The following is a 23,393-nucleotide window of genomic DNA, read 5'->3' as shown; positions in this document are numbered from 1 at the left end:
AACAACATGCAGAGATGTGGCAGACTTGACTAGTGCCTCTATCTACTGGCTTTATATACACCTTTTCTTTACACCACTAGGTGTGTGTCCTTCACCTCTTTCAAAAGCTTTGTGAATTGCATCCTCAAACAGAGTTGCTAACACTATCCGCTTAATGTCCAGTCTTTGGCGTAGTGCATCGTGGGGCTTTTATTTTGTTATATACATTACTCATTTCCTGTCTCCAGTCTAACACAGCTAAGCACCTCAGTATTTCTTCATGTATATTGTCCCTGTGGCAAACTGACCTTACTTGCTAATAAAACATGCTTCAGTGTGCCAGGTCTCACACATCATTTACAACTAGGATGTAAATGGATATGTAAATGTACACCCTGCCACTTTCCACTATGAAGAAACGTTGTATGTAATTCCAGGAAGAAACGTCGTGACTCACACCCGTTTCCCAGATGTATTTTCTCTCTGGCGACGCCAGAAATGCATACAGACAGCACACTAGATTCCTCTTTCTCAGAGAGAGACAGACAGTCTCTTTTGCCATTCTTAAGGGGAGTGTACAAGCCAACACTAACATGCATGATAACAGTAAGAGCCAAGTCACACACACACACACACTTATCTGCAGTGGTCCATCTGCCATACTTTAGTTCAATTAACTTATATGAATGAATGATGTCTTTCTCTTTAATGGATGGGGAGAAGAACGATTGTGGAAGATGAGTGTGGAAGATGAAGAAGAGAACAAACCTCACAATTAAAACGATTCTGTTTTAACAGAGTAAAGATAGCAGATAGATCTGTTTGGGGTTTAATGTCAGACCACACTGAAAAATGTGTGTGGGCAAATGTGTGCGTATGCATGTGTGTATCATCAGGAAAATGTTTAGAATGGCTAGTGAAAAATCCTCTTTATCCACAATGCCTTTCCTGACTGCTTCATGTGTAGAGTGTGGCAGGTAGCTTCACTAAGTTAGGATATTCCTTTTCTCTGGTTTTGGAACACCAGAGAGTTGATTGGTGCTTTTTCCGACTCAAACGTCCATTCAAAGCAGAGAACACAGCCGCAGTTAATCTGGGGAACACTGGGCTCAAACACTCAGAGATAAAAACACATTCACCATTATTAACAGTCTGTGAGACGTTTTAGACAGTCTTTCTTTCTTTTCTCGCTGATCAGCCCAAGAAGGGCCCCTCGGGTCTAACCTCCAGGGCAGTCTGTTAACTAAAGTGCTGGTCTGATACTTAGAGGGTTTCCAATGAATATTTCCCCAGATTAACTGGAACGTCAGTATGGTGAGGTAAGAGGATCACAACCCCAACAGCTATAACAACACAGTCTTCCCTCAATCCCCATGAGGATATCAATCTTCTCTCAGTATGAAACTTATGACCATTTGGCTGTTGGGTGGGTGTTTTGGGATAGTGAGTGTTCCCACTGATAGTTCATGGACTGGAAATGAACGTAAAAGACCTTGGAGTATGACATCAAGCGTGACTGCACCATTATCTTTTTACTGGGCACTTCTTTTAACTGGGCACTTCTTTTGTGGACAGAAATGTGGTTTTTAAACTTAAATGTGATTTTAAATGTAGTCTTTAAACTTCATTCATAATTTAAAGGTATTCGTGTTTTATTTAGGTTTATTAAATGTGTAAAATGTGCCATATTTTGTCAACTGTGATTTTTTCACCGCAATCGAAATTTGTCCTCCGCTTTTAACCCATCTGTGCAGTTAGAACACACACACACACTAGTGATTACTAGGGGCTGTGGATCACACGTGCCCAGAGCGGTGGGCAGCCCTAGCCCAGAGCCCGGGGAGCCGTTGGGATTAAGTGCCTTGCTCAAGGGCACCTCTGTCATGGCCTCAGGTCTGGGACTCGAACCCACAACCCTCCGGTCACAAGACCAGTTCCCTACCACCGAGCCATGACTGTTTAGTTGTTTGTTTTGGGACTGTTTAATTAATATATTTATTTATATTTAAATAGGATATGTTGAATTATTTTTTTCTGTATTGTTTAAATTACAAACCGGATTCCAAAAAAGTTGGGATACTAAACAAATTGTGAATAAAAACTGAATGCAATGATGTGGAGGTGCCAACATCTAATATTTTATTCAGAATAGAACACAAAGCACAGATCAAAAGTTTAAGCTGAGAGAATGTATCATTTTAAGGGAAAAGATCTTCTTACAACACTCAACAGACATCTGGGGACAGAGGAGACCAGTTTCTGTTTAGTTTAGAAATAGGAATGCTCTCCCATTCATGTCTAATAACTTTGCTGATTGGGGACTCAAGTCATCAGAGATGTATGGAGCAACGGTATTAAGGCCTTTTGCTTTCCTCGTGTTACTGTCTGTGAAGTGATACCCATGATTCCACACATATTGCGTATCTTTCCAGCTACGGAAATACTGATTGTACATATCGGCTCTTGCGATGTTTACAAACAACAGTCTGAGATTCTGAAACAGGATTTTAACGATCTGCTCGACATTCTGGAGTATTCCCGGTGTGAAGTGTTCATTTCTGGACCGATACCAACTGCACGTCGAGGCAGTGGTTACTTTACCAGACTGCTGGATCTAAACAGCTGGCTCACTACAGCCTGTGCACATCGGAAGGTAAAGTTCATTGACAATTTCAACATCTTTTGGACAATTCCAACATCCTGAGCTTTTAAACCTGATCAGCTTCACCTGAACAAGGCTGGGACTCAAATGCTTGTGGATAATCTAATGTATGGAATCACTCACATGTGGAAGTTGCACCCAACCGCCAGCAGTAATGTCAGTAATGTCAGTCACAGGAGCTCACCGTCTCCTGTCAGAGAATCTGTCCACAGTCTCAGAGGTAAACTCCAGGAGATTGAAGAGGTTCTGCAACACTACAGTCTGCAGTCTTGTAGGAACTCACCTACTTCTCCTGCACACTCGGTGAATTCTCTGACACACTGGAACCCATGCTCCTAGTCAGTGCTACATTCCAGTTCTTTTAAATAGGCGGTGGCATGGCTCTCAGAATCGAAATAAAAATGTAATCAGAAGAAAACATAGTAGTACAAAATATTGTAACAAACAAAATTTGATCCCAGTGAAATGCACAAGTGATGTAAGCTATGCTGATCAAACACATCAAGTCTTCAAAGTCTCCTTACTAAATGTCCGCTCACTCACAAACAAGTCTTTTATAATAGCTAAATTAATTGAAGATTATTGTCTGGACTTTCTTTTTCTAACAGACTTGGCTTGATAGCAATGGACCATTAGTGCTAAATGAAGCTTCGCCTCCCAACTTTAACTATTTGAATGGCTCTAGAGTAAATAAGAGAGGTGGTGGTGTTGCATGTTTTTACCATAAAGCATTTCACTGTAAGCAGATCTCATTAAGGGAACATCCTACGTTTGAATATCTGGCAGTACAACTCAACTACTTATTCAGTTCTTATGATTGTTATCTATCATCCTCCCAGACTACATACAGATTTTCTTGAAGATTTTGCAGAAATGCTTTCTAGGATTTTAATTGATTTTGATTATGTTTTAATTGCTGGGGATTTTAATATTCATGTGGATATATCCACAAATCCAATCACTTCAGAATTCATGAGGATGCTTAACTCTTTTGATCTCATACAGCATGTATCAAGCCCAACTCATAAGCACGGCCACATTTTAGATTTGATAATTTCTAAACGCATAGAGGTTAATAATACTGAAAATACTGATCTTGCAATCTCTGACCATTTTGGTGTATTTTTCAGTATGTCATTATCTAGAACACTCAGTGAAAAGCGCACAATAACCAAGTGTTATCTCAGTGCTGGCAGTGCCGTGGCCTTCACAGACATGATACAGTCCCTCCCTCCTCTCTCAGAAAATGGGAATGAGTTAGTTAAAACATTCACACACAAAGTTAGGAACCATATTGATGCTGTGGCACCAAAGGTAACTAAAATTATCTCTGGTAGAATTAAGATGCCCTGGAGAAACACTCCATCTATTGTAAAATTTAGGCAAGATTGTAGGCAGGCTGAGAGACGCTGGCGAAGGTCAAAATTGCAAGTAATTTTTGATATTTATAAAACAACATTGCAGAATTACAACAGTGAAATGAAATCAGCAAGGAAAAACTATTTCTCTACCTTAATCGATTCATCTAATAATAACCCAGCTGCCCTGTTCAGAAGTATAGATCAGCTAGTCAACCCCACCTCCTGTGTCTTCCCTGAAACTATTTCAGTGAATAAATGTGAGAAGTTTGCTATATTTTTTAGGGACAAGATTACTAATATAAGGCAGAACATAGCAACAAGCACTAATAGACTATCAACCCTTATATCAGTTACTCAGCCTAACTTTAATATGTCTTATTTCCAAGAAGTTGACATGGTAACTTGATGTGATTTCATCACTAAAATCCTCTACATGTGAACTGGACCCTTTACCAACATGCTTTCTCAAGCAGGTTCTGAACTCATTAGTTAATGAAGTTCTAATGATTGTTAATAAGTCTCTGCAATTAGGAGAATTCCCTAACATTTTAAAAACTGCAATGGTTAAACCACTATTAAAGAACAGAAATCTTGATCCCGTAATTCTCAACAATTATTGACCTATATCTAACCTTTCCTTTCTTAACAAAATTATTGAAAAGTTGTGTCAATCCAGTTGAATGATTATGTCAAAGTAAATCAAATAAATGACACTTTTCAGTTGGTTTCAGGGCTCTCCACAGCACTGAAACAGCCCTAGTTAAGGGAGTAAATGACTTGAGATTGAATAAGGATGCAGGCAAACTCAGTCCTTTTTCTGCTAGATTTAAGCACCGCTTTTGACACTGTTGATCATGAATTGATCGACTACAGAGCTGGGTAGGCCTTAGTGGCTTAATCTTAGACTGGTTTAGATCTAAGATCTAACTGGGTGTGATTACTATGTAGCATTAGGTACCTCTTCCTCCACATGTCAAAAAATAACTTGTGGCGTCCCCCAAGGATCAATTCTTGGGCCGTTACTATTCAACCTATATATGCTTCCGTTATCACATATCATTAATAAACATGGTATTAGTTATCATCAATATGCAGATGACACTCAACTTTATATTTCTCTAGAACCTAAAGCCCTAAAATCTATTTGCTCACTGTTTGACTGCATAGATGATATACAGACATGGATATCTGACAATTTTCTGCAATTAAATAAAGAGAAGACAGAGGTTCTTGTTCTTGGTGATTCACAAAGGAATGATGTCCAAACTTATTTAAATGAATCTGGATCAAATGAATCTGAATGCCAGACAATGTGTTAAGAACCTGGGCATCACCTTTGATAATGAGCTCAGCTTCAAATCACACACCATGACTACCATGCAACACAGCTTATTTTCACCTCTGAAACATCTCTAAGGTCTGATATATGCTCTCTCCTGCTGACAGTGAAAAACTTGTCCATGCATTTATCACATCAAGGCTAGATTATTGTAACGCTGTTCTATCTGCTCTTCCAAAGAGCTCTATTTCTCACCTACAGCAAGTTCAGAATGCAAGGGTTCTGACCCGCAGGAGAAAGAGAGATCATATTACACCTGCACTCCACTCACTGCACTGGTTACCTGTCAGCTTTAGAATAGATTTTAAGGTTCTAGTGATGGTTTTTAAATGTCTTTCATTGTCTTGCTCCTCTTTACCTCAGTGAAATGATGGTTAGATATGTTCCAGTCAGATCTCTCGGGTCTTCAAACAGTAATCTACTGGTGATTCCTAAAAGCCGATTGGCGAGGGGGCTTTTAGCCAGTCCCACCAGGATTTCGCGGGCCTTTTTTGTGATTGTTGCGGGCTAAAATGTTTGATGTTGCGGGTGTTTTTCAAAAAAATTGCGATGGAAGTTGCGGTGTGTTTTTGCTTTTTTGTGAGTATATTACAATAGGGAGTAAATGTTGTATGGTTTCCTCTATTTAGTAGTCCATTTTAATTATCTATTTACCTATTTATTCAGGGTTGCCAACTTTTCAAGATCGCTTGAAGTGAGATTTGAACCTGGAGGGGGTGGCGAACATTAATTGTTGACGGCGAACGTAAGTTGACGGCGAACGTAAGTTGTTACCGGGCGGCCTGTAAAATGGACACAAATTAAGTATTATATCGAGATCAATCCCCAGTGGTTGGCGCCAGAGCGAACTAGATATGGATCAGAGATAAATAAACTTTATCTCTGACTTTAAACTTTATCTCAGTTTAAAGTTTAAACTTATAAACTTTATCTCAGACTTTAAACTTTATCTCAGTTTAAAGTTTAAACTTATAAACTTTATCTCAGACCCTCGCCGCTTGCGTGAGCTGCAGTGACTTCGCGGGCTACCGTTGCATTGTGGGGAATGTAGTGTTTGTGCGTGCAAAACACCATCGGGCGGCTGTGGCCTGCGGGCTGGTTCTAATAGTAATTAAATATCATCCAGGGGGCCATAGACAATCAATTCGCGGGTCGGATCTGGACAGTGTATCCCCGCTTTCATGTAGTTTACCGGGATACTGCTTTTCCCAATCTTTTTGCCGTTATTTTCGTCGCTCATGCTGCTTTCAGTCTGCTCCTCTTGAACGTATATACGGAAGTAAGGCGGGAGTTTGTCGACGTCACATCAAGACGACATCAGTGATTGGTCAAATTTGCGGGAAAGTTGCGGTGATTGGCTGAAGTTGCAACACCGCCCTGAATTCGCGGGGTTTGCTTGAAGTTGCATTGAAGTTGCAAATCGCAACATCGCGACTTTCTGGAGGGTCTGTTTAGCCACTATGGCCCAAAGCTCTGGAACTCTCTTCCTGAAGAGCTCAGAGGCATTTCATCCCTGCACAGCTTTAAGAAGAGTCTCAAAACCTTCCTTTTTAGATCTGCTTTTAGCTTTAGTTAAGCAACCCTAAATCTGTTCCATCTTATTTACTTTATTACATTATTTTATTGTTTTGTTTCCTTTTTATCTAGGCTGTAATAATTTAACTTAGTGCCGGAGTTGCTGCCACACTCCAGAAATGTTTATAATTTTACCTGTCCTGTATATGTCCTCATACAGAGCTAATTTTCCCTGTTTCATTTCTCCACATGGCTGCCCGCCTGCTTGAGGTATAATGAGATGAGGAGAGACAAGCGATCCATCCTGGCCGGCCACCTCCTGCCTAACCGGATGCCTACACCATGATGGACATTATTACATCTATTTCGATCTAAATGGACATTATTGCATCTTTTACATTCTGTCTACATTCTGTCTATATTGTTGTTGTTGTCATGGTGACCGGTGTCGGCCAGAGGAGGATGGGCTCCCCCCCTGAGTCTAGGTTCCTCTCAAGGTTTCTTCCTCATGCAAAAACTAGGGAGTTTTTCCTTGCCACTGTCGCCCTTGGCTTGCTCACTGGGGGCTAGGACTCGGCACTTGTAAAGCTGCTTTGTGACAACAACTGTTGTAAAAAGCGCTATATAAATAAAATTTGATTGATTGATTGATTGATTTATCTTTAATTTCTTAATATTTTCCTGTCTTTTTATCTTTGCCTCCTTTTAATGTTTCTTTTTAAAATTTATTCTGTAAAGCACTTTGAGTTGCATGTATGTATGAAAGGTGCTATACAAATAAAGTTTATTATTATTATTTATTATAATACAGGCCTCTAACTATTCAATCGTCTTGGGCCTTCTTTGTCACACCTTCCTCTTTATGATGCACCAAATGTTCTCTATAGGTGAAAGATCTGGACTGCAGGCTGGACATTTCAGTACCTGGATCCTTCTCCTACATAGCCATGATGGTGTGATTGCTGCAGAATGTGGTCTGGTATTATCTTGTTGAAAAATGCAGATAATATGCAAGCTGCCCATGCCACAAGCACTCATGCAACCCCATACCATCAGTGATGCAGGCTTCTGAATGGAGCGTTGATAACTTGGGTTATGCTTGTCCTCTCTGGTCCGGATGACATGGTGTCCCAGTGTTCCATAAAGAACTTCAAATCGTGACTCATCTGATCACAGAACAGTCTTCCATTTCCCCACACTCCATTTTAAATGACCCCTGACCCAGTGTAAAGGTCTGAGCTTCCTCTTTGCACTGTAGAGTTTCAGCTGGCAACCGCGGATGGCAAGGTGGATTGTGTTCACTGACAATGCTTTCTGGAAGTATTCCTGAGCACATTCTGTTATTTCCTTGACAGTGGCATTCCTGTTTGAGCATCCATTAGAGTTTTACAGCCTTGACCCTTACGCACAGCGACTGTTCCATACTCTCTGAATCTTTTGATGATGTTATGTACGGTTGATGATGATAACTTAAAAGTCTTTGCTATTTTATGCTGGGTAACACCATTCTGGTATTGCTGCACTATCTTTCTGCGCAACAATGGTGGAATTGGTGATCCTCTTACCATCTTGGCTTCAGAGACACTGACACTCTGAGAAGCTCTTTTTATACCCAATCATGTTGTCAATTGACCTAATTAGTGTTAATTGGTCTTCCAACTCTTCGTTATCTGCTCAATTTCCTTTTTCCAGCCACTTGTCCCAACTTTTTTGGTATGTGTTGACACTGTGAAATTTTGAATCAACATATTATTCCTTTAAAATGTAACATTTACTCAGATTAAACTTTTGATCTGTCATCTATGTTCTATTACGAATAAAATATTGACATTTGCCATCTCCACATCATTTTATTAACAATTTGTTTAGTGTCCCAACTTTTTTGGAATCCAGTTTGCATTTAATTTTATTTTCTTTTTCATTTTGTCAGATCCCTTCCTCAGGTGATGATCCCCTTCTCACATGTCAGGATACGAGAGGCTCCATTATTCTTCTATTCATTGTATTCTTTGTAAAGAACTTTGTAAACCATTTAAGAAAGTGATATTATTATTATAGATAATATTACTCAGTCTGAGGTTTAAGCAGGGGTAGATGAATTTAGGGCCCACAGGGGTAGATGAGTTAAAGGCCCACAGGGGTAGATGAGTGTCGGGCCCACAGGGGTAAGTGAGTGTAGGGGTGGATGAGTTTGTATCCGTTGGATGGAGGATGGAGCCTCACCTGCCAGGTGGAGAGGGAACTGCAACATGCTCCACGTCCACACACCCAAGATGATATACTCCAGCTTTGAGTGAAGGTGTCTGTAACACACACACACACACACAGGATGATATACTCCAGTTATGAGTGAAGGTGTCTGTAACATACACACACACACTCACACATACACATGCACCCAGGATGGTATATTCCAGCTTAGAATGAAGGTCCCTGTAACACACACACACACACACTCACACATACATACACATGCAGGTAACTGTGGATTATGGGAACACCTGATTCAGCACCTGGGTTACAGGGACAGCACTTTCCACTTACACTACCAATGTGCAAGTAACTCCAAATGAATTATTTAGCCCTGCTAGAGATACATCCAACTTAATATCACTGTTTTTAGCTTTATACCATGGAAATATCATATGCCTGACATTTAACAACCTTAAAGAGACATGACACAAAGAGTGTTAATTAGGACTCACGTGGTTTGCCAGCACAAACCATATATACAACACACAAACATGATCAGACACTGTCTTATGGGAACAATAAAGGCACAAAAGGACAAACAAACAAGGAACTCCAAGCTAACCTGTTTCAGCTTTACTCAATTCAGTGCTATATAAAAGTTACATTTCATTGCCGATATTAAATCAGGAAATCCTGTTAACTTATGTTTTTATTGCAAACATGGGTATGCTGAGTTTACAAAATGGTAAAATTGTACACAGCACAAAAAATCTTTTAAAACCATAAATACAACACAGATGAGAGGAAGAAAAACATCTCATAGGTTTATCCATCAATAAACCACAATTAAAAAAACTGATTAGCCAATTCATTAGAGCATACTCACTACATGAAGATCAGGAACTGTAAACAATAATTAAAGTGTAAAGAACATTCTGATGAATTGCTAATGTAAAAGCTATTTGTATGTGTATAATATACAAATACATACATTATATATATATATATATATATATATATATATATATATATATATATATATATATATATATATATATATATATATATATAAAAATGGAGCGAGACATGTCCCAGATGTGCTCAAACGGATTCAGGTCTGGGGAACGGGCAGGCCAGTCCATAGCTTCAATGCCTTCATCTTGCAGGAACTGCTGACACACTCCAGCCACATGAGGTCTAGCATTGTCCTGCATTAGGAGGAACCCAGGGCCAACCGCACCAGCATATGGTCTCACAAGGGATCTGAGGGTCTCATCTCGGTACCTAATGGCAGTCAGGCTACCTCTGGCACATGGAGGGCTGTGCGGCCCTTCAAAGAAATGCCACCCCACACCATTACTGACCCACTGCCAAACCGGTCTTGCTGAAGGATGTTGCAGGCAGCAGATCGCTCTCCACTGCATCTCCAGACTCTGTCACGTGCTCAGTGTGAACCTGCTTTCATCTGTGAAGAGCACAAGGTGCCAGTGGCAAATTTGCCAATCCTGGTGTTCTCTGGCAAATGCAAAGCGTCCTGCACGGTGTTGGGCTGTGAGCACAACCCCCATCTGTGGACGTCGGGCCCTCATACCATCCTCATGGAGTCGGTTTCTAACCGTTTGTGCAGACACATGCACATTTGTGGCCTGCTGGAGGTCATTTTGCAGGGCTCTGGCAGTGCTCCTCCTGTTCCTTCTTGCACAAAGGCGGAGGTAGCAGTCCTGCTGCTGGGTTGTTGCCCTCCTATGGCCTCCTCCACGTCTCCTGGTGTACTGGCCTGTCTCCTGGTAGCGCTTCCAGCCTCTGGACACTACGCTGACAGACACAGCAAACCTTCTTGCCACAGTTCACATTGATGTGCCATCCTGAATGAGCTGCACTACCTGAGCCACTTGTGTGGGTTGTAGAGTCCGTCTCATGCTACCACGAGTGTGAAAGGACCACCAACATTCAAAAGTGACCAAAACATCAGCCAGAAAGCATAGGTACTGAGAAGTGGTCTGTGGTCCCCACCTGCAGAACCACTCCTTTATAGGGGGGTCTTGTTAATTGCCTCTCATTTCTACCTGTTGTCTATTCCATTTGCACAAGAGCAGGTGAAATTGATTCACAATCAGTGTTGCTTCCTAACTGAACAGGTTGGTTTCACAGAAGTGTGGTTGACTTGGAGTTATATTGTGTTGTTTAAGTGTTCCATTTATTTTTTTGAGCAGTGTATGTATCGCCTTCTGTTGAACAAGATCACTTGTGTTAATGTGACCTTGGCTAGCTCAGCGTACAAATTTGGTGACGGACTTTTACTGAATTCACTGATAGCATGCCGTGCCTTGTCCGCAAGGTGTCGGTGCAATTTTTGCACATCCTCAGTCAGTGGAATTGTTGAGGGTTTATTAAATTTACTTTCCTGCAATGTTGTCAGGGCACGGACGGATACGTTTTCTGCCCAATTTGATGCAAGAAGCTTCTCAAATGCTTTAGCCGATTTCTTCTTTTCATTGTCCTCTGACATCAAGGCTCTACAGTGAACAATATCACACACTTTGTGCAAAGAGTGCCCAAGTTTAAGTGCAAGGCTTGGTGAACTGTGTTATTCTCCAGATCATATCCTGCTGTTTCTTTGACAGATAAAATCACTTTTTCAAAATTGGCTGGTTTTACTGCTTCTTCCAAATTATGAATTGATGCTTTGTTGCGAAGAGTAATAACTAATCTTCTTAGTTCTCCGAGTTTTTGTCCGATATATTCACGTTTAGTTGTATCATGGCCATGCTTACTAAACAAAGACTGGGCTAACTGTAATATGCAGTAGTCATTTCTCACAACTGCTGTTACTTCATCCTGATTCATGTTTCTAAACAGTTTCCAAACTCCTTCTGATATGTTATGTCTCATTGCAGTGCAAGCAGCACCTAATCCAAGGATTCGCCTCTTGCCATGAGCCTGCTCATCTGAGTCACACTTGTAATGACATCTCCTTGCATGTCTCCATAGTTCCTTCCTGACAAACATGCCATTGCAATACATGCAGAACTCATATGTTTTTGAGTGTCCCTTAGTTTGTGACTTCCTTTTCACCTTTAACGATCCCATTCCCTGAGATAATACAGCACTATTATGTTGGAAATTGCCTTTGTTTCTGAGCTTTTCCAGCATTATTTTCCGCTCTTTTGAGCCTTTAGGAAGGGAAAGGACTTTGGCAACTTCTGATTCATTATGTTCGTGTACTTTCAAATGTCGGGCAAGTTTGGATTGTGGCTTTTTACAGACAAAACAGTAATTTTTGGTGCTTGAATGATCTTGTGGTGTTTTCAGTTGTGCACATGCCTCCTTGAAATGTAGATTTTCAGAAATTTGGGTCAAGGAAACATTGTACATTTCACCTAGGTCCACAGAGTTATCTTCCTTTGGGTCCTTGGTGGTTTTATCTGATGTGGTTTTCTCAGTAGAAACAATCTCATGCTCCACATCTGATGTATTGTTTTCATGTTCCATCTCTGAACAATCAGTATCATCCTCCGAGTCTGGTACGAATTCATCCCCAGAAGAAACAGAATTGTCCTCACTCGATTCAGGTACATCCTGGCAAACAGAATCAATAACTTAAGCAGTAAAACAATGACTGAACTATATATTTAGCAATTCCACCTTTTTTGCTTATCAGTCTTTTTTGTTTTCAAAGCCCATTAGCCCATAACTTAGTACTAGACATTAGTTCATTCAACTGCTCTGAAACCTCAGTACAACATTGTTTGATTTATGATTACTATTGCACAAAAAAAGTGTCAACAGCTGCAGTGTAACAATTTTCCTCGACACAGCTGACTGTTAGAGGAGTTTGTAAACTTTGGGGTGACAGTTTAATTAGGAAATGTGAATTTGGGAAACAGAATGAAACGTACCGATGATTCTGGTCTCTGATCATAAGAGGTTTTGACCAGACAAGAATGATGCCAGACACCAGAACACACTAAAGAAAGAATTAAATAACAAAGACAATCTGAGAATCTCCACTTCATCATAAACAGGCATATCTAAATTTATTAAATAAATATGCAACAAAACTTACATTTACATCTAAGTCCAGTCCACTGGACATTATTGGGTTTGTAAGGACTGAAAGTGGTGGCAGTTTGTGTGGGATGTTCCATGTAAAAATCAGGTTTCCAAATCTTATTCCAATCATGTCCTCACAAACCAGTCATTGGTCGCATCAACTCAAAATGTTTTACACAAACACATATACAAACTATAATGCTGCTAAAAATGTTTCACAATTCCTATTAAGCCCTCAACAACCAAACCTTGTTCTTAATAACATGTGTTTTTACACCCAAGCCATAGCATAATACAAATGACACAACGCAAACTCATTCCTAAATAATAAGAGATGTTGGTACAGAGACACTACCCAAGAAGAAATGGTTTAAAAATCATTGGGATCTCTGAATCTATCCTCAGCGAATCCCACGTTTGGGAATGATTACTGGTTTCACTACACCATGTTGACATTCATACACCAGTAAGCACGGAGTGCAAAAAACAATCTCAACTCGCATAGGAATGAACTGCAAAGTAGAAAAGATGTATTTACCGGCATATCTGACTGGGGACAGTCATGACGTGTTGCAGTTCCTGAAGCCAATGCATGGTCATTGTTTATCTAGAAAGAAATAACCTTCTTTCAATTGCGAATTCACTAACCACACCATGTTGACCGTTGCAAAAAGCAGAAACTGAATTTGACTCACCCCATGGCTGGTTTATAAGAACAAGCTTTAGTTTGTGACGACTTAATGGGAAAAGTGAAAAGTCTTCAGCAGTATTGTAGTATGTGTATGAGTAGATGGGACCAGATTAATGGTTTGTAAGGATATTATTGGGTTTGTAAGGACTGAAAGTGGTGGCAGTTTGTGTGGGATGTTCCATGTAAAAATCAGGTTTCCAAATCTTATTCCAATCATGTCCTCACAAACCAGTCATTGGTCACATCAACTCAAAATGTTTTACACAAACACATATACAAACTATAATGCTGCTAAAAATGTTTCACAATTCCTATTAAGCCCTCAACAACCAAACCTTGTTCTTAATAACATGTGTTTTTACACCCAAGCCATAGCATAATACAAATGACACAACGCAAACTCAAGCCAATGCATGGTCATTGTTTATCTAGAAATAAATAACCTTCTTTTAATTGCGGTTTAAGTGGTGGCATTTTTTCAGAATATGATTCTGAAACTGGATTCTTACATGAAACAGCTGACACAAAATGCCACCTTATTCAGTCACTACAAATCCAATCATATCCTCATAGACCACTCATCGGTTGCATCTACTCATATACAAACTAATACTGCTGAATACTTTTCACCTTTCCCATTAAGCCTTTATAAACCATTATAAACGAGCCATGGTTTGAGTCAAAACAATTACACACATAGCAAGATCCCTTTCCCCCAAATACACTATAAATAAAAATACGCTTTGGCGATTTTCTCAACACCAATTAAGCCTGACTGTTAAATTCTTCTGAATCAGGTATGGTTAACCAGGAAAAATCACAAAAATCACACTGTATTGGCCTCAATCTCAAAATAAAGCATTCTCATTTTAGATCAACACACAACCCCAGTTATTTTCTCACCGTGGAATGAGTGGTGCGCCATGTGAGGTTGTCTCCTCCATAGTCATATGTTATCTCCTCACCTCTCTTGATATCATTTATTGCAAACAAACATAAGTGTGGTGTATCATTTAGTACTATTTTTTTCATTTTTGAATTGGGATTAACACTGTCATTGACAGTCCAAGGGACCCATCATCAGTAGTGGCATCAATGCTGTTAAAAGAAAAAATATAAATAACAAAATTATTACAAACATACATCTAAGGTTCAGTTAAAAGACCAAAATGCTTTATAAATCCATGTGCTCACCAAACAATTTCTCCATTGTGTTTAAAATAGTACATGTATGTGTTGTCTCTTTCCCTCAAAGAGTCAGCACATTTTCCTGTTATTAGCTACCGAGCCCGGGAGGGGACATGGGTAAAAAATAAAAATTAAACGAGGGAACGTTTTACCATTCGAGCGCACGTTTTCTGTAATTCGTGCTCACGATTTATTAATTCGTGCGCACGATTAACAATTCGTGCGCACGTTTTGTTTTAATCGTGCGCACGTTTTAATTAAACTCGTTAATCGTGCGCACGATTAAAACAAAACGTACGCACGAATTGTTAATCGTGCGCACGTTTTGTTTTAATCGTGCGCACGTTTTCATTCATTCATTTGCAAACCCTACTGGCCTAAGCGCATACATTGCAGATACAAGGAGAGAGGCAGTAACAGTTCCCTGAAACTGTATATACTTTGATTGTTTAGATGTATGCCACAATGAACAGAGATACGTTTATTAGGTCTTATTTGCTTATGCTGTGGCTCTGCCCGTGCGCGAGGGTCTAGCGCGCTGTCGTGCACCTCTCGAATTTTGTAACTTCGCGCGCCGCGCCTCAGCGCAATGAACAAAGTTATGTTTGCAGGGTTCATACACCTTTATAAGGTGGAATTAAAGCACCTGTACGTCACTTTCAAGGTCCAGTTCAATATTTCCCAGCACGATAAACTTAGGCCCCGTCCACACGACGCCGGAGGTTTTTAAAAACGGAGGTTTTTGTCTCCGTTTTAGCCTCCCGTCCACACGACGCCGGAGGTTTTTAAAAACGGAGGTTTTTGTCTCCGTTTTCAAAAATATCTCCGTCCACACGACACCGGAGGTTTTTAAAAACGGAGGTTTTTGTCTCCGTTTTAGCCTCCCGTCCACACGAAAACGGAGGTTTTTGAAAACGCCTTCCAAGGTGGAGACTTTTGAAAACTCCGGTCTCGGCGTTGTCGTGTGGACGAGGAAAACGCATGTTTAGGAAAACGCTGACGTCACATAGGGATTCTGCGCATGTCTTTTTTTGTTTACATTCGTTCAGCTTGTTCAGCATGGACAGCTCCGTGATTGCTTTCGTTGTCACTGCAATTGGCGGATTATTAACATGTGTACAGTTTAATTTAATGTTACTTTCGCATTACATAACACAGCGGAGGTGCCTAAATGCGCTGCGTTCAGTTTTTTCAAATCGTTCCCATAATCCCTTTCGTGTCATATTTGGTCGCTAAGTTTAGTGTTATAATGTCTGTAATGTGCTTGTGATAAAGTGCTATGTGATGAATGTGTCTGTACAATGTAAGCTTCTAATCGATGTATGTATGAGTGTTTTTAATGTGCTTGTCAAACCTACCACCCCCGTGTGTTCGTACTCATTCGATACCCCGCACCCATTCAATGTATGTGTAAGTCCGAGTTCACAAGCATTACCCGTTGTGTTGAAACAGGGCTGCTTTCTAATAAAGAAAGCAAGTATTCAAAATGGCTCGTTCCCTGAATCAATCATCCGCACTACACGCTACATTATTGTTAACTTTGTAAATCCTGTAAAGCGCTTTGGGATAACGTGTGTTGTGAAAAGCGTTATACAAATATATTTGCTTTAATTTGATTCTTCAAGTGTTTTGATGTCATTCTGTGGGAAGTACGATCGCCCTCTACTGGGCTGGCATGTTAATTGCAGCGTTTCACGGCTGCGTATCAGCTGCGTATCCATGCTGAACAAGCTGAGCGAATGTAAACAAAAAAAAAAGACATGCGCAGACTCACTATGTGACGTCAGCGTTTTCCTAAACATGCGTTTTCCCCGTCCACACGAATACGCCGAGACCGGAGTTTTCAAAAGTCTCCACCTTGGAAGGCGTTTTCAAAAACCTCCGTTTTCGGTGACCGAAAACGCCGTTTTCGTGTGGACGGGAGGCTAAAAACCTCCGTTTTTAAAAACCTCCGGCGTCGTGTGGACGTAGATATTTTTGAAAACGGACACAAAAACCTCCGTTTTTAAAAACCTCCGGCGTCGTGTGGATGTAGATATTTTTGAAAACGCTGATCGTGTGGACGGAGATATTTTTGAAAACGGAGACAAAAACCTCCGTTTTTAAAAACCTCCGGCGTCGTGTGGACGCCTTAAATAAGTTAAACATTTATACATATACTCGAAATAATTCGAAATAATTCGCTTTTAATCACATTGTTTAATGGTTGTTTATTTTCAAAACGCCCAATCTGAACGTCTTCACGTTCTCTCATGTTTCGTCCTGGAATTACAAGAGGCTCGTATTTGTTAACCTAATACAGGAGAACTGTTCAGTTAGACATATATTTGTTGTGAAACGAAGTAGTTACAATTTCAAGCATTTAAAGTAGCCTATTCAAACCTGAAACACAAAGCAACATTAAAATTCGTCATAAATGTTCATTAAAAGGCTTAGAATTCGCTTCAGATGCCGTTTACTGATTGTGATTCCCCGCTGTGCAAGGGAAGCTACAATGTCCTCATGACGCATAAGCAAATAAGACCTAATAAACGTATCTCTGTTCATTGTAGCATAAATCTAAACAATCAAAGTATATACAGTTTCAGGGAACTGTTACTGCCTCTCTCCTTGTATCTGCAATGTATGCGCTTAGGCCAGTAGGGTTTGCAAATGAATGAATGAAAACGTGCGCACGATTAAAACAAAACGCACCAGGAAGCAAACCCTGGCCGCAGTCTGGCCAATAAATATAAATTAATTTTAAATACATAAACGGACGCAATGTATGAAAATAGACAATATAAGCAACCGATTATGTCCGTGTTTGCAACTAGTTAATCTACATGTTTAGATGTTTGCTAAAATTAGCCACAAGTTTACCTCAGGATGAAGCTTGCCTGCAGTATTAAAACCACCTGCTGTCCGTGCGTACCTTTCGGTATTTTTAAAGATTGCCTTACTTATTAAAACTTATTCCACGTTAAAGATTTCAACCGTTTTACCAAGAATCACATTTCGGTTGTTTCAAGCTGCTAGCGCAGATACGCAGGCTATGCCTGGTTCAACATCCCTACCACTAGCCTTTTCCGATTAATGGAAACGGTGTTGTGCCAAATTCCTCCCCTCGTTTGCACGCGCATAAAGACGCTACAGATGATATTTGTATAATTTTGGCATCACTATATACTCGCCTATTTAAAATGAGCCTTGTTGAATGTAGACTTCAATGTGCTTCATATGGAATAGCTTACACATCCATAAAAGGTGAACTTCGGTATAGCACGTTACTGTCGATAATTAAAACTTAAATTAAATAATATTAAAAAGCCCTTATTTATGCATATAAATAACGGATAGCGCAAATATCATCTGTAGCGTATTTATGCGCATGCATATGATGGGAGTTGGATTCTGCCCGGGAGTCGGAATTAAGCACAACGGCTAACTGCACAGCAAACACTGTAGACAATAAGCTAAAGTAATTATTTCTGTAAATTGCGATTAAATTACATGTCGTTTTCTATATTCCATGCTGCACATATCACTGCATTTGATCTTTTAAAATGTATTTTTGTTGAGGAGCTAGCTCTGTGCTAATAGAACACTGATTACGTTAGCTTAGCTAGCATGAATAAGTAATGCTAGCTAGTGTCAGTGATAGCCCATGTATGTATAGCCCTGCGCTAGTTGATAGAAATAACAAAAAACATAATTTATTCATTCTTGATTAATGGTTGAATATTTAAAATAAAATATGTCAAACCAGAGTGGAATTGGTTGGTTTTACTGCAGTCTAGTTTTGCCCTTAAGCTTATGACTAATATTAGCATACAGCTAGTTACCTAGGACAAAAAATACGATATTTGTATACTATTATATATAATATAATATTTTATTTTTTTTCCTCCACAGCCTTTTTTCCCTAATTTTCCAAAAGGATGCCTATAAAGATTTTATTAAAGAAAAAAAATACCTACCTGCTGAACTCCTTGATAAGAACTCCTGTGGAACGTCGTGGTCTGTAACTCCCGCTATAATTACGTATTCTCCAGTTGGCGGGAATGTATACACATTTTGCCGCGAAAGTGTACGAGACCGCCATTCCAGATCAAGTCTCCAAGGATACACAAACTCATACACAAAACTGGTATGAGGTTTAAAAGGACACTTTTTAAATAACCAATGAACCATGGACCCCGTTATAATTTGTAATATCTAACTACTGTAAAATTTAGATAACAAATGTACCTAAAGATTCAGTCAACTTTTACCAAGTTACATTTATTTTAGTCTTTGTAAAACACTTTTAAACGTGCAGGATTTATAGGGACACCAATATCGTCCTTGTAAGCCCAGTGTCCCTGTAGAGGAGGTATGTATTCAGGAATTTTGTCCTTGTGGATATACACTAGCTGTGGGTTAAGGTCTCTGTAAATCACACATACACACACACACACGTGCACACCCAGCACTAGCTGTGGCTTAAGGTCTCTGTACATACACACCTACACACACACACACACACACACTGACACGCCCTGTCCCTGCTCTGGAAGCTGTTTGGCTGTGTGATGCTGAGGATAGGCCCATGCGCAGGTTAGACTGGCATCACCATTCTCCCTGGACCAGGGGTCACCTGATACAGGTAAATCACAGTAGCCACGTCAACACTGTCTCACCAACCATGTGATCATGGTCCGGATTAAAAACAGGGAACACGACTCAGATCAATGTATCCACACAGCTTGTTATGGGATTTCCCCCCCATTTTTAGCCAGATAAAAAATTAGTTTTTCATGTCAAATGAATTTTCCTGAAGAATGATGATTTAAAACTGGACAAACAAACAAATATTTAGACACCCAGGGTCATTACAAAACATTACAAAATCTATGGGGAGATCCATTAATACTCTGGATTGAATGGCTAAAATGTACAAGAACTTGAAGATGAGAACAATCTATGAAAAAGACGCTTATGTAAATAATGTAGTTTCTGATTAACTTGGGAAACGTTGGCTTGACAGATAAGCCAGTATGGAAGTCTCCTAGTTTTACTATCTGGTCTCACTGGAAATACAGGGGACAATTATATATTCGCCCTCTACTTTTAGATCTATGGCAAAACAAAGCATCTAATGATTCAACAGTCCAAGAATCATCCATCGAACCTCAAAAGACTGAAGAGAAAAATAGAAAAAAGCCTATTCAGATTTTCTGGAAATCATCAGATTCTCTAGAAATCATCTTCTCTGAACATAACCATGCAGGACGGAAGCAGGATTGGATGACAAATAGCAATACAGCTCATCTTAGGAAGTTGCACATAAGCGTTTTGTGGAAGTACTCACTTCACATCAGAGAGTGTTTCACTGGTGAATTCCAGAATGTCTGCTGCAGTGCCAACAAAGATCAGGAGCAACTGTGACAGCTCGTCACGCGTGACCCCACCCCCCAGAGGGAGGAACCATTTTCCAATAATGAGGAGGATGAGTAGGACTTGATGAAGAGCGAGTATCCAGTCATTGGCACACACAGAAGAGAGCAGATGCTCAACGCCCTGCAAGACACGCACACACACACACACACACGCGCACACACACACACGCACGCACACACACACACGCACGCACGCACACATACGCACGCACGCACACACACACACACGCGCACACACACACGCACACACACACACACGCGCACACACACGCGCGCGCACACACACACACACACACACAAGTTTTAATGTTGGCAATAAAGAACAGCTCCCCGGTCCCTCAACACAGCTGGAGAGATCCACACACACATGAATCAACCAGGACACAGTCATTATCAAAAACAGTGACTCTGCAGTATTCCACTCCCCCTGCAATGAGAAAACACAGGGCAGCGACTCAGCAAAAACAGATGATCACGGACTCCTCTGCATGCCGCTCCAGCAGGTATGCGTACAGAGAAAAGCCCCATCATCAGGAGAATAGGAGACTAGATCCCCCGCCACACACAGCTCTGCTGTGCCAGGGTCCTGCAGGAGAGCCCTGGGAACCCAAACCAGGCTGATTAAAGTTGATCCAGGACATAAAAGATAACCTGGTCTCCTCAAAAGACCCTTTTATATGTTAACAAAGTGATTTCAAAACAATGACCTTTTATCCCAAATGAGGATCGTCACATTAAAATGCTACATGTATAATTTCTATTACATACTGCCTTTCTCATCTCACTTCTGTAAAGACTGGTGATTACTGTAATAAGGTAGTAACATTATTGTAGAAACCAACATAGACACAAGTAGTGCAGCATTTTCAGATACCTCCTCATCCTCTCATCCTCTATCTCTAGCTACTCCTCGTCCCTCAGTCTCTCATCTTTTTTCATAGGTTAGGCACCATGGACCTAACAACATTTCCTGGTACTGTTTAAGTGCACAGGCTGAACATGGTCTGGCAGATGTAGACCATTCGTTCTTCATGTAGAACTAATGGCACCATGACTCCAGCCCCATCTCCACCCCCCAAATAATTCACGTGGTGCGGCTGGCCACATGTGGTCACTGTGGTTGTTGTGTTTGGCCTTTGTGTGCCTATCTGCCTATCACATCATTATGTGCTGCAGCTGGTCCTTGTTCTGTTGCTTGTTAGCGGGTTTACGTCTTAGTGTTCTTAAACCCATTGGTTCGGTTAGTGTTTGTTGCTCGTTTCGTGCAGGTGTGTGTGTTTCTTTTCCCGCTCTTTATTATTTCAAGTGCCATGTTTCCATGTGCTGTGGATGCTAATTACCTGTGTACGTTTGTGTTGCGTGTGAATAAATGACGTTTTTCCACCGAGGTTGCTTGATTTCTCAGACACATCACAGAAGTGACGCATATAAAAGGATAAATGTTTTGTCTGACTTTAAGTTGTGTGACTGTCAGTACACTTATGGGAAGCTTATTTGCTTAAATAAAGTTGGAATAAAAATGTATGATTTTAAACACACAGCATACTTCCAAAGGTGATCTGAGTGAAGGTGACGTCTGCTAAGTGAGGGCGTGAGTTAAAACAAACCTTCAGCGTATGGTTCCCCCGTGTGCGGTTAAAGGTCTCCACCATGCTCACAATGTTCTCCCATGAGTCCAGCTTCTTGCACTAAGATCAGAGAAAAGGCCAAGCATGATGGATCAGGTTTTGGAGAGCTCTCCTTCATGAACTCGTAATGCCAGCAGCGCAGCCTGTGTGCTACAGCGCAGCCTGTGTGCTACAGCGCAGCTGTATCTGTGGACTACAGACAAGCTGAAGCTTGTGGCTGTGTGAGCTTTTGCCTGGCAGGACACACCCTCAGTCAACCCCCGACTTCACTGTAACTTTAAGGAGTTTTATTTTTAAAGAGTGTTTTTTTCTGCTTTTGCCTCTACAGTGTGAGAGTGTTTGTACTGTGAGTCCTCTACTCTAATGTGTGTGTGTGTGTGTGTGTGTGTCGGTGTGTGATTTCTCTACTCTCCAGTGTGGGTTCTCTACTGTATATATATATGTATGTGTGTGTGTGTGTGTGTGTGTGTGTGTTTGTGGGCATTCATGGGAACCTGTAGATCACTGGGCTTGCTTTGATGTAATTGCAGAATCCAGATGGATGGAATAATACTGATGAGAAAAAAAAGGATGGCTGGAGAAAACCTTAGGGACACACACACACACACACACACACACGCACACACACACGCGCACACACACACACACACACACACACACACACACACACACACACACACACACACACACACACACATACAGGGAGGGGAGAGAAAGAAAGAAAAATACTTAGAACAAATAAACAAATGCAAGAATAAAACTGGGTATTCAAGCTTCCCTAAGGACAGCTTACAAAGTCAGAAATGTAAAGCTGATTTCACATGCACACACAGACACAGACACACACACAGACACACACACACATACACACACACACACACACACACACACACAGAACCCCAACAATAGTAGCAGGATGTAGACGAGGGGGGAGGAAAATCCAGAAAAGCAAAAGTTTTTTTAGCAGAACTTAGAAGAACTTCATAATATTCGTTTAAAATGTGAAAGAGAAGAAAAGTCTGGCGTTTCTGACCACGGTCTAAGTAGCCTAATAAATGACGTGAAAAATCATGCAACTTACCATTTATAATCTTGACCTTTTCTTCTTCTTAAAGTTATGATCATTTCCACGACAAGCGGGACATACAGAAATGTTAATAACCAGTACAAGTTCTCATTTTTCACCTGGGTAACTCTCCAGACCCCAATTAAAGAGACGAGAATGAATAGGGATCTAGTTATAACCGCGCATACAAATTTAAACAGAAACATGTTGCCCGTGAGCGAAACCCCGCAGTTTGTGTGCGTAATCTGGTTTTGCAGTGTTTAGTGATCCAGTTGAACATTTGTGAATCCTCCCACCA

At 40.5% G+C, this 23,393-nt stretch overlaps 1 protein-coding gene and 2 long non-coding RNA genes across 3 annotated transcripts in view; 1 reads left to right on the top strand and 2 right to left on the bottom strand.

Moving 5' to 3' along the window:
* LOC143480106 (uncharacterized) overlaps positions 1-7,357 on the top strand; it is a 14,003-nt gene extending 6,646 nt beyond the window's left edge. The window contains exon 2 of the long non-coding RNA XR_013121780.1: positions 6,008-7,357. This is a non-coding gene — a long non-coding RNA (uncharacterized LOC143480106). The remainder of the gene's footprint in view (positions 1-6,007) is intronic.
* Positions 1-23,393, bottom strand: part of tmem26a (transmembrane protein 26a) — a 26,141-nt gene extending 2,748 nt beyond the window's left edge. The window contains exons 1-5 of the mRNA XM_076977588.1: positions 23,111-23,393; positions 22,524-22,614; positions 22,009-22,089; positions 20,314-20,522; positions 9,080-9,159 (exon numbers count right to left, since the gene is read on the bottom strand). Of these exons, the coding sequence (XP_076833703.1) occupies positions 9,080-9,159; positions 20,314-20,522; positions 22,009-22,089; positions 22,524-22,614; positions 23,111-23,301 (652 nt within the window). The 5' untranslated portion in view covers positions 23,302-23,393. The remainder of the gene's footprint in view (positions 1-9,079; positions 9,160-20,313; positions 20,523-22,008; positions 22,090-22,523; positions 22,615-23,110) is intronic.
* Positions 10,135-20,123, bottom strand: LOC143480105 (uncharacterized). The gene is made up of 5 exons (XR_013121779.1): positions 18,941-20,123; positions 14,697-14,891; positions 13,641-13,709; positions 12,949-13,016; positions 10,135-12,628 (listed from the first exon to the last, which is right to left on the bottom strand). It is a non-coding gene; the product is annotated as an uncharacterized LOC143480105 (long non-coding RNA).

Source organism: Brachyhypopomus gauderio, chromosome 17 (genome assembly GCF_052324685.1).
Source record: "Brachyhypopomus gauderio isolate BG-103 chromosome 17, BGAUD_0.2, whole genome shotgun sequence".
Taxonomy (NCBI): Eukaryota; Metazoa; Chordata; class Actinopteri; order Gymnotiformes; family Hypopomidae; genus Brachyhypopomus; species Brachyhypopomus gauderio.
This window is presented reverse-complemented; position numbering and strand designations above follow the sequence as displayed.